General features: G+C 41.2%; 1 protein-coding gene across 1 annotated transcript in view; it reads right to left on the reverse strand.

Moving 5' to 3' along the window:
• CACNA1B (calcium voltage-gated channel subunit alpha1 B) overlaps positions 1–12,309 on the reverse strand; it is a 502,106-nt gene that overhangs the window by 93,830 nt on the left and 395,967 nt on the right. Inside the window, exons 26-32 of the mRNA XM_075015705.1 lie at positions 9,451–9,547; positions 7,386–7,546; positions 5,254–5,391; positions 4,081–4,282; positions 1,387–1,551; positions 330–440; positions 118–201 (exon numbers count right to left, since the gene is read on the reverse strand). Coding sequence (XP_074871806.1) covers positions 118–201; positions 330–440; positions 1,387–1,551; positions 4,081–4,282; positions 5,254–5,391; positions 7,386–7,546; positions 9,451–9,547 — 958 coding nt within the window. The remainder of the gene's footprint in view (positions 1–117; positions 202–329; positions 441–1,386; positions 1,552–4,080; positions 4,283–5,253; positions 5,392–7,385; positions 7,547–9,450; positions 9,548–12,309) is intronic.

The following is a 12,309-nucleotide window of genomic DNA, read 5'->3' on the forward strand; positions in this document are numbered from 1 at the left end:
TTTCATGAAGAGCCACAGGGGCAACTCCAGGAAATAGGTTGGCAGGAAGAAGAGATGACGCTGTAACAGGGTGCAGGTTTGCAGGATAACAAAGTGAATTCGGCAGACTGTACTTACCGCAATCTCTGTTACTAAAATATCAGTAATACTTCCCAACACTGTTACGAAATCAAAGACATTCCAGGCATCTCGGAAATAATTCTGCAAAATAAAACACAAGGTGGGGGAAAAATCTCTTTATTAATTTTTTTAAACTTCTGCGTTGTCTCACAGCATGAATGTTTGCTGTGAAGGAGAAGCAGGAGAAAGTAAATATGAAAGGAACATACCAATACACCAAAGGCAATGATCTTTAAAACGCATTCCATTGAAAACATCGATGTAAAAACAATATTCAGGCATTTCAACATTTCTTCATAGGCATCTGGAGCATCATAGAACTAAACCAAAGGGGAAGACACAGGCTGTTACAGGGAGACTTTTAGGCTGATAAAACAATGTCCACCATTGACTTGCCTGATTGTAGGACTCTGGATTGATTTAGGGACAGATTCTACCTTCACTAGAGGCCTGGTCTGTGCTTTGGATCTTTTATGCCATTCCAAAGGCACCATCTGAACTGGGCAACCAAGCAGTCCCTAGCATTGGCTTCCTCCTCAGCAGCATGTACATATGAGGAATGCTGGGGATCTCTGGGATGCAGCAGGCAGGGGAGCTGACAGAACTGCCAGGCTCCTGGGAAAGACAGGGGGACTGTGACAGGACTGCCCTGAATACTGCTGCACCCCAGTGATCCCAGCGATGGAACAGCACCTGGGCTCATCCATATACCAGGGATTGTGTGTGTGTGTGTGTGTGTGTGTGTGTGTGTGTTGGGGGCCAGTTTCATACACACTCTACAAATACACCTGCCTCTTTCTCTTGGGTGCAGTGGGGAGTGAAGCTCAGCCAGACCCAAGGATTCAACACTTGATGCAAATCTGAGCAACTCTCCTGACCCAAGTTGTTCTGGATTCAATCACAAACAGAAAGTGAATTTGACCCTTTGCTGGGAGTGATGGATTCAGTGGGGAACAAAACTTTTTTTCTGAGAACTGAATGGCACTTTCTCTGCAAACAGTCACAGGGGACAGCAAACAGATGCAGTCTCAGCTGCCTGCCTCTGCATCTCAGCTGGGGAAGCTTGGTCTTACAATGGTCCATGTCCAGGTAATCACTGAGGGCTGCTCAAAGAACAACATTGTGGCTAAACCAGTGACTAAGCAACACTAAGAGCTGAGTTATACTTTCGTCATACTCTATTGTAACAAGTCCATTGCTTCTATAGCAAATGTTACCATTTCTATCCCACATGAACTCAGGAAGGACTAACAGCAGCTCACTAACCTTCATCATCAGCACAATAGTATTGAGTGCAATCATGGCCATGATAAAATATTCAAAGGGAGGGGACACCACAAACTTCCACATCTTGTACTGAAAAGACTGCTTGTTTTGAGGCATGTACCGAGTCAGTGGTTTGGCACTTATGGCAAAGTCTATGCAGGCCCTCTACAAAACAAAAACAGAGGAAAACCATCAAAATAAGTTGAGGTTATCCAATAGATGATGAGTACAAAGGAGGCAGGTTATCTTTGGGACCATACGCAGAGTATTTTAGAGAGGCTGGACTGAGTATGTTTACCACATAGAAGCTAGGTACTGAACAACACTAAAATACAGTAAAATATAGCGCATCCGCCACTAGCAGCTTTGAAACAGTCACTGAAACATTCAACTATGTTAAATTATATACCGCCCTTGGGCAAAATCACTTCCTTGGGTGAAGGAGACTAGGCTGCAGAAGTCAGACAACCTAGAGAAGCAAGTTCCATAGATCCATGGATCTGATGTCATTAGATCATTCTAAAGCCATGCGTCCTCCACTGAGGACAAACTGCCAGTGCAAACCTGATGCTTAATTCCAGGGATTGGAACTGGATGCTTTGTCAAAATGATATTTGTCACCCTCCAAAAAAAAAAAAAAAAAAAGAAAAGGTAAAATTCATACCTCGATACAAATAAAGAAAATGCCCATCTAATAATTTGTATGAATTATATAATGGAAATTATAATAAATAATTATAATTAATAATAAGGCTTTATCCAGGTAACGTTATCCAATCTGCTCTAGAAGGCACAGTTAGATTGCACAGTAGAATGTGAATAGCTCAGTTTTCCATGGGGTTTGCTTTTTTCCCTTCAAGTTATCATGGGTAGAAATGAGTAGGAGATTATTTTCCCCCCTCCCATGAGAACTTCCCATCACAATGTCAGGTCAAACTCTTGATTTTCTCCCTGCAACTCCCCAACAATTCTCACTTTAGGTAGTTGAAATCTTTTACTTCAATAATTTTGAAAATTTAGATTTTGATCTTATTTAATGTAACTGACAATTTCAAAGACAAAGAATTGAACTGACAAATGAAGTATTTCCTTCTGAAAAAGCCAAAATGAAAAATCAGTATTTTCAAATTTTTTCAAGTATTTTCCCAAACAAAATAATGTGCCAGAATGAACATGTTCCAGCGGGAAGTTTTGGTTTCATCACCAAACACTCAATGAACTCTTGTGATGGGTATCTTCATTAAGAAGGAAAACGGCCAACCTCTTGGACATCATGCGCTTGCACTTTGACAGCTTAGAAAATCCCTTTAACGCCAGAGTTTTCACCCATAAGAAAAAAGAAACTAATGCCAACCTTGTGTTTATTGGTGTAAGCTGGCTTCCCCGATTCACTTTATTTGACTTTTTGAATATTTTTCAGCTGAATGGTTTGACCATTAAAGTGAAAGAGACAGGCAAAGTGGAAGCAGGTGACCATTATACCACACATATATAAATAGTTACACTTGGACCAGGGTTGTCAATTATTTTTGTCAAGGTCCAGATTTCTTGGTGGAGGTATCATCAAGCTCCAGACTCCAGAGAAAATAATAATAATATAAGTAAAAAAAAAAAAACCTTTCAGGGTCAGTTCAAAAGCAGCCAGGAGTGTGTCCCTGACTTAAATTAATTAATTTCTCTTGAACAGAGATGGATAGCAGATTAAAGATAGGCAAAGAATGTTCAGGCATGTACAACTGAAAATTCAAGACCTCTGCCACTGGAGCTAGAGGAGATATCCTTTGGTTATTTGTGATAGCTGTCATTCACTTATGACTGCTTTAGGCTGGCCCTAGAATGCAAAATGTCACACAGACACACAGGGAGCCATCCCGTCCGTAGGATTACTTGAGGCAGCTGCCTGAGGCCCCATGTTATGGACAGGTTGCAGGGCAGCCTGGCAGATTATTTGGGGCAAGGGACCTAGCATGGGGTAGCAGTGAGAGTGGAGCCCCCCTGCACTTATTGCAGATTATGACCTCTTCCACCCCTCCCCACCCCACAGCCCTCTCCCAGTCTTCTGCACTCACCTTCACCACAGCAGCAGGCAGCAGAGTGCCATGGCCCCAGGGCTGGGAGAGGGTGCCCAGGTGGGTCAGGCTGCTGTGCCGCTCCAGCTTCTGCCACCACAATGCATGCAGTAGGGGTGGGGGAATCCCTGTTACTGCCCTGTACCAGGCATCTCAGAAATCCCCTGGCTCATGTCTCTGGGGGCAAGGGGCTTGGGGAACAGGTGGAGCAGGGGCAGGGTGGGGGCAAGACCTGGGGTCAGGAGGAGGTGCCCTAGGGTCCCGCCAAAGATGACTCTGCTCATCCATAACAGGCAGGTGTGATGCTTAGGGACACGCAATTTTGCTTAGCTGCCCACTTCGAGTTCTGGCATCGTATTCAGAGATGCGTGGCCTCCATGGGCCATACAACCATATAATGGTTTAGGAAGGCAACAACTTGGTTCTTTACTTTGCATGTTCAATACGTCTGTCAATGTGTTCATAGATAACACAAATGTAGGGCCCTGCTTCATTAATAACTGCTGCTAACTCCTGAAAACTGGTGGTAGTAAAAGTGGGATTCCATATGTAGCAAGACAGTTTGAGACAAGAGATGGCAACTCCCCGAGTGGAAGAGTGTGTTGAATTCATAACACCTGGGTACCTCATTTTTTTCTAGGCTGCATTCAGACATCACTTTGTCTCCCTGCTCCTGGAAGGTGATGATGATCAATGCCACAAAGATATTCACAAAGAAGAAGGGGAAGACAACAAAGTACACCACATAAAAGATGGACATTTCCATTCGGTAGCCTGGGCTGGGACCCTGCTCTTCATAGGTAGCATCCACCGAATGCTTCAGTACACTGTAATCAAATGCAGAAAGAGAAGAAAAGCAGTGAAATTACAGTAAGTTCAGCATAAAGTACCAACAATACCATGAGGTTTACATTGCATCAGAAGCATCACTGTGGAGACTCTCCCTTACATGCATGGGATTTAACTGATTGCCATCTTTGCAAACAGGAAGGAACTTTCCTTAGGAGCATATAAGTGGTCACCATTTCTTTTTTCTCCATATTTGGAGCACAGAATCACTTGTTGGTGTCACATCAGCATATTTACCATGATTAACTTTCTGCGCTTGTCAAGAGGAGGGGATACTTTTGATTCTTCCTTTCTTTTTCTTTGTGATTATATGGATGAAACAATGGCAGCGAGAGGACTATGTGAATAATCAGTGAATAGTCTCTGATGCACACTGCCCCGAAATGTTTTCACTGACGTTTTCATTCACTATTTCATTAGAAAGGGGGCATGGATGAAAGGGGTTGTCTGCCACATGAAACGACTTACAGCTTTCATTTTCAATTAGCACATCCCATGAAAAGTCAAGCAAACTAAAGCCATAGGCTTCATAGTAAAGATAGCTTTTAGCCAAACAGTCAGGAATGCTTACTGCAATGGATCACAATGTTCCTTACCCCCCGCTCTCCCTCCTTCACCATCTCAAGGCCAGAACCTTCTGGGAACCTCTTAATCTCTTTCACACCAAAAAAGCAGTGCAGATCTGAAGGCGAGGAGTGAGCAGACAATGCTGTATCAAAAAGTGCCCAGGAAACACCACTGTGCAACCTCATAGGAATGTGCAGAAAAATACGCTCAAGTCCTGTGTAATACCTCGATTCATTTCCATGAGGAAAGCCAGAAGTCTGACTGGTAATGAATTCCCCATCCCCATCCAAGTCATCGATTGCTTATCTGTCCCTGACAGCTGCAAAGAGTTAGCATTACATCTCAATTAGGTAAATGAACCTGACAGACTCCATGTACTTACGTTGGCCACCCTTCTCCTGTAGAGACAGTGAACAGTGTTAACAGAGCCCAGAGCACATTGTCATAGTGAAACTCATATTTTTTCCACTGCCTGGGCTGTGCTTCCACCTCATTCTTTTCATAATCCAGATACTGGCCCCTAAAAATAACAGCAGAAATTGAAACAAGAGAGGCAATAAGGCTCAGAAGCAATTTATCAGTGATGATTACTGTTACTATTTGCATACGGCAGTAACTCAGTGCAGTCCCTGGATTGAGACCCCATCATGGTAGGCCCTGTACAAACACAGAACGTTAGGGCCATATCCCTAGAGAAAGGTGAGTCTTCCCCAGTTTGGTAAAGTGCCCACTGGAGTAGCATCTGTTTAGCACCTCTGATGAAGATGCACTATGTCGATGAGAGAATACTCTCCCGTCAATATAATTGCTCCATCTCAACAAGAGGCAAAAGCCAAGTTGACTGGAGAGCATCTCCTCTCAACATAGCATGGCACAGATTCTGCTTTAAGTCAAAACAAAAAGCAGTCAAGTAGCACTTTAAAGACTAGCAAAATAGTTTATTAGGTGAGCTTTTGTGGGACAGACCCACTTCTTCAGACCATAGCCAGCCCAGAACAGACTCAATATTTAAGACACAGAGAACCAAAAACAGTAAGCAAGGAGGACAAATCAGAAAAAGATAATCAAGGTGAGCAAATTCTGTCAATGACCTCAAGGTATGTGTGTTACTGAAAAGAAATTATCGCTCCTTTGTAGAAAGGGAAGTGGATGAACTGACATTTATATTCAAATTCGGAACATTAACTCATGGTTTAAATCGTGATGTGAACTTTCTGAGTCACTATAGGGGCTCGTCTGCATACTTGACTCAATCTAATTCTTGATCTTCCCCCCCCACTTCTCCACTCTCTGATTTGCTCACCTTGATTATCTTTTTCTGATTTGTCCTCCTTGCTTACTGTTTTTGGTTCTCTGTGTCTTAAATATTGAGTCTGTTCTGGTCTGGATGTGGTCTGAAGAAGAGGGTCTGTCCCACGAAAGCTCACCTAATAAACGATTTTGCTAGTCTTTAAAGTGCTACTTGACTGCTTTTTGTTTTGATAGTGTATAGACTAGCACGGCTTACTCTCTGTTACTTTAAGTCAATGTCACTTACAGCTCTTGGGGTAAGAATGTTTTTTCAGGCCTCTATTCAAGGTAACTTACATAAATTTAAGTACAGTGTAGCCCTAAGAAAATGCATTGAAAGTTATTTTAAGCTTGAAATGATCTGATCTATCACAAACTGTTACAATTGAGTGCAGAATGTCCTCCAGGTTCTAAATATTTGTTTGAAAATAAATGTACTGCTCAGCCAATGAGAAAAAGAAAATACAAACCCCAGAAATACTGCTTACATCTGGCCTCATAATTTATTTACTCCACTGCTATAAAGTCAGCAGCTAGTAGAGGAAATATGGAGAGGGTAATCTACATATCAGTGTTTTAAGGCTTGTTGCTGACACTGATGATTGCTGTCATCTGAGAATGTCTTCAGGAAAAAAAGAAGCAGGCGTGGAAGAGTCATGCTGTCTTATGGCACACATGAACAACATAAAATAAACCACTGTTAAATTGGAAAGGTGAAATCCGGCTGGAAACATGGGACATTGCTCATGTTTTTGTCAACAAAGGCATGCAATTTTTAAGTACTTGATACTGACCCTTTAATTTCTTACCTATTAACTACAGTTTTCAAATAAAAGTGCTTCAAGAAAAAAACACTTTAAAAATTTGAAAAGCAGCTAGGAGCCAAAAGACAGGCATTGATCTTCAAACACTCAAGCTTGTGCTCTACTTTAACCACATGATTAGTTTGAATCCAGTCACTACAACTACACAAAGTTAAGTATTTGAGTTTGTAAGATTGAGATTTTAGATGTTTAAATTATTAAAAATGATGGATAAAATTAAACTCTTGCATAATTCTGTTAAAGTAGCACTGTTATTTAATTGAGCCCAGAATGATGTGACTTTAAATCACAGAGCTAGGTGAGTTATCACTATCAAGGGCACTCTGGAAGGGACCCAAGATTTCCCTCCTGCAAGCAATTCACTGCTGGCTTCCAGCATGCCCTGGCATCTTTCTGATACCTGCAGTCTTTCTCTAGCTCCTTGGACTCATCCGTGCAGTAGAAGAATTTGCCTTTGAACAGTTGCACAGCAATGACAGCAAAGATGAACATGAAGAGCATGTAAACAATCAAGATATTGAGAACGTTCTTCAGAGAATTCACCACGCAGTCAAAGACAGCCTATAGTGGTCGGGTGAAAAATAGGAGGAAAGGTGAGAGAGATCTGTTAGGGAAGGGTCTCTTTAACTTGCACACCAGATGTTTCAGATTCCTGGTTTGGCTAGTACCAATTTCCTGCAATTCCATTCTTTGTCCTTGATGCAAGAGTTTAAACTATGTGACTGAATTCCACGATGTTGCCCATAAAAATGGCAAATATAAAAACCAGTTATCTATGTAAATAAGAGTCCCAAGCAAATATTTTATAGATTAATGAGTAACTGTAAAAATTAATATGTGAATAACATATTCAATAACTGACAGAAAAAAACTTGTCAAATAAATTACTCATTAAATGTATTTGAATTGTTTGAATAAGAAAAATTATTTTATGATAAAATACCAAAATGCTTTGCATAAATAATCTGTAGCAAATAATTCAGCCAGTGTCAACTGTTAAATTGGCAAACGTAGTTTGCAAACTGCAAACACTTTTTGTATGCATTTTTATATTATATTAGTTGCCAAATCATTTCTGCAGATAGCTGTTAGCGTATAGAATGTTCATGAAGATTTTGTTATGACAATTCAATGTAAGGAATTGTTTAGTTGTGTTTGGACACATAAGACATATAGTATTGTTATCGTTTTTCTGAATGAAACTCTCAGAATCATGTTCCTGGTGCAAGCACAACCCAGAAATTCCAAATACACTTTCTGAAAATAAGATTTAATAATCCCTCAGACCTTACAGTTTTAGTGACCAATAACCATTTTTCAAGGAGAAAATACAAAAGGAATGTGAAGATGGGCAATGTGAATTCATTTTCTGATTTAGATAAATATTTACTGAAAAATTTTAGCAATACTCCCTGGTTTGGCAAATATAAGTTTGAAAATAAAGAATTTGTTTAATAAAAAGCCACTGTTTCTTTGCATTCCACAGTAGAAGAAAATTAACAGTGTCTGTTTCAAGGGCCACAGAACACCACATTGCTAACAGCTAGCTTTGCTTTTCTGCATGAATGTCAGGTGACATTAGTATTTGTAAAAATTCAATTTACCACATATGAAATTATCTGAACCTGAGCCGTAGAGATTTGGATGAAATAGGATTCAAATGAAAGATAAATGTAGTTTTTATTTTGATTTTTTCTTTCAATACAGTTGATGTGATTTCACAATAGCAAAAACTCTGTGTTTTTGGCCCCTCTCTAATGGAAAAGATTCCTTCTGGCGAGGACACAAAAACACTGTCCAGTCGAAACATCCTGCACTGAGTCCCTACAATGCACATCTGTGTATCTGTGTAACTTCTCCCACCCCAGAATTCCAGTGCCAGGATCTTCTTCTTCAATCCATTCTTGGTAAGTGTTGAATAAGTAAGCCAGGTCCCCAAACTCATTCGGTTTGTGACTTGGGATTACAGAACTGAAAGTCTATCGACACTAACTCCCTACATTACACACCCCTAGATGAAGAAATGAGACAAAATCGGTGGGAAGATTTCCACAGACAGAGCTGGGCACAATGTGCTTTGCTGATTGTGCACAAGTTGTGCAGAGAAAGCCAGTGCTCCAGCAGATAGTTACTTTCTGCACACAGCAAATTCAAACAAATCTGTTAAATATCTAAGTTGTGTTTTGTGTGGATTTCTTCTTCTTCTTCTTCTTCTTGGGTTATTGGAGGTGCAACAGTTCACAAAACTGACAGTACCATTTGCTGTGGAACTAAAAGTTGATAAAAAGATGCAGAACTACTACATAAGAGATGTGTCTTTTTATCTCAGTAAAACTGGCAAAAATTAAAATCAGTTATAATAAAATAGGTCTATACTTTATCCACTTTGAGTTTACATAAAATAATTTGCCCACAGCCCTGCTTGGAAGTCTCCAGCAAAGAACTATTTCCGGTTGTTCACCAACCTTTAACTTGGGCAGACGCTTGATAGTCTTCAGTGGTCTTAGGACTCGCAGGACTCTGAGGGACTTGATTGTGTTGATGTCTTTGCCTTTGCTTCCTCTGAAAGCGGAATGAAAGAAGAACAGAAGGAGGGAATGTGGGGCACATTATAAAGGCCTGTAAATGCCTTGGTTTTTCAGGTTTGGAGCCAAATTCATCCCCTTGGATGCTCACACAGGGAGTTCCAGGTGAGCATTCGCTTGAGAAGCACAAAGCAATGTACCACAGGGAAGCTGAGGGCAACACTTGTCCCTGAGAAAGTTTAACTGCTTGTGCTCTCCCACCCAGCATTACTTCACCAACTTCCCTATTCTCATTTTCCTCCCCACCTCCTCTCATCAGCAGGAGCGCACGTGAGGACGTCTGGATACAGCAGAGAGGAGACAAGCCAGAGCACATTAGTATAGCTACAACTACTGATGGAAGGAAGAGGAAAAAGTCACATCTGCTCCACCCAAAAAATTTCTGTCCTTGGTGACTCTAAGACCTGCCTCGTCTCACAAAGTCAGTTAATATGTTGACACATCTCCCATCCAAATTGTTAGTGCAGCTCTCTTAATATCCTGGAAACAATGTTTCCCGTAGTAAAATAGGCAGTGAATAGAAGGAACTGGACCCTTTGGTGGGTAGACAGACAGCACACCCTATCAGGGCAGGATAAGCATTCCGTTTCTGCAGCCACACTCTCACTCCCAGGTCTCTTGTAGAAGACATGCTGCCAACACCATGCTGAGCCATGTAATATGCAGGCATATTACATGCCTAAAACAGTAACAGTGTAATTTACCAGGTCATGCATGCAGAGGTTGGAGGTCACTTTTACAAAAAACATATGCAAAAGGTTAATAATTTACATAAATCATACTGTTCATTTAGCTACTATTATGGGAAAAGGGGGGGCTGATGGGAAAAGAGAGTTCCTTCACCACCCCACCCCCAAAACAAGAGCAGTTTTTTTCAGAAGAGATGCAGCTGGGCCTTCTATCAATCAGCTAGTACAACAATGCAGTTCACCATCATTGAATATGGAGCACTGCCTTTTTTGTTTAAAAAAAATAAAAGAGGAGCTGGTATTCAGCCACTACTCCCCTGCATTCACCCCTACCCCAGCCAATCCCATGGCTGGGGCTGCTGAGGTGCTAGCACAAAACACCATTGGAATGGAGTGAGGATGAGATGGAAGACTGTTGATAGAGCTGAACTTGACTGCAGATATGGGTTGAAAGGCTGATCTAGACATAAGCTTGCCTTGAAATAACAAAAGAGAGAAATGAACAGTGCTTTGAAAAGGCTCCCTGGTTCTGCTGTGCTGTCCCATTCAGCATTCCTTCCCCACTGGGAAAATCTATCAAGAAAAAACATAATGAAGCCACGAGATTTAAAGCTGTATAGCATGAACAGTGGTGAGTTCAAGTTCCTCCAAACTGCCTCATCATTAAGCATTTAATACTATTCTGGAGGAATCACATCTAGGGGAATGAGGACAGCTCAAACTCTTCGGCTGATTCAAGCTACTGACCCAACTAAGAGTGGTGATGGTGGATTTGGTGACTTGGATCCATTAGTAAAGAGAAACCAACAAGTCACGTCATACTATCAGCTGAGCAGTGATCAGAAGGTAACAACTTTTGGTCACTCCTATACAGAGTGGATTTGCACCAGAGACAAACATGCCCACCTTCCATTTGCAACCTTTCTATCTAGTGTAGCAGTCTGCATCTCTACATTCACCCTTCTACAAGACTATGATAAATTTGGTACAACCTGTGCCTTGTAAGGTGTTGTTTGAAAACTGATAATCTGCTGTACATTATGGTCTAGATAAAACGTATGGCAACACCGTAGGTAAAATTATGAAATTCTACTAACCTATGTTCCCAATTTAGAAAAGCAGACAAAAACCAGTTCCTCAGAGACAAAAGGCAAAATAATATTTTATCCTGGTGTCAACAAAACCAAATGGACAAGCACCTGGTTAAGTGGTCATTCTTTAGTAGGAAAAAGAACAAAAGTGATAAATCTACACATTGGCAAAGAAACAGCTGGAAGTTCCCATCCCACAGATGCTGAGCTCCCAGCTGGAGATGATTCTCAAAGAAAAGATGCCGTAAGAAAGGGGACCAAACACCCCAGATTACCTCTCTTCCGTCATCTCTATCCACACAAGCCTAGAACTGGGAATTCACTGGTGTTGCTCTATAATTAAATTCATGGCTGGCTGGCTACAGAGCTCATACAGTAAATCCAGGGGTGATTTACATACTGAAGGCTGTGTGTTGGCAGCTTAGGAATGGTTGCTGTCATAGTGAAACAGTGTAAAAAGTACCACCGGTTGAAGAATGAAGGGAACACAGCTGTTCAGCAGTCCAGAGTGTACCCTGGGGAATGCCACATCAAACATTTCTATTCGTTTACAATGCAAGGATAAGCAAGCGAGACATAAGAGGCATTCAGAAGAAAATCTGAGGTTTTTGCCAACATCACTATATCTTCTTTATAGGTTAGTCTATAGCGTTGAGCTCCAGCACTGAATTGGGAGGGTACAGGGATAAGAACACAGAGAGGAAGAGGACAGCACATTGGAGTTTTTACACTACTACTTTTAGAACCACTTTAATCAGACACATCTGGGGCTTGATGGTTCTCTAATTCATATTGCCGTAAAGCAGAGAAGTCTCTTTGCTGAAGTCCATGGAATTACTTTACCATAAAATGTATGTGAGGAGATAAGACTCATAGGCCGTTTCTACACAGGCCACTTCCTTCAGAAGTGGCATGCTAATACACGGAGCGAAATATGCTAATGAGGCGCAGATGCAAAT

The sequence above is a fragment of the Carettochelys insculpta genome, chromosome 21, assembly GCF_033958435.1.
Source record: "Carettochelys insculpta isolate YL-2023 chromosome 21, ASM3395843v1, whole genome shotgun sequence".
Classification (NCBI taxonomy): Eukaryota; Metazoa; Chordata; order Testudines; family Carettochelyidae; genus Carettochelys; species Carettochelys insculpta.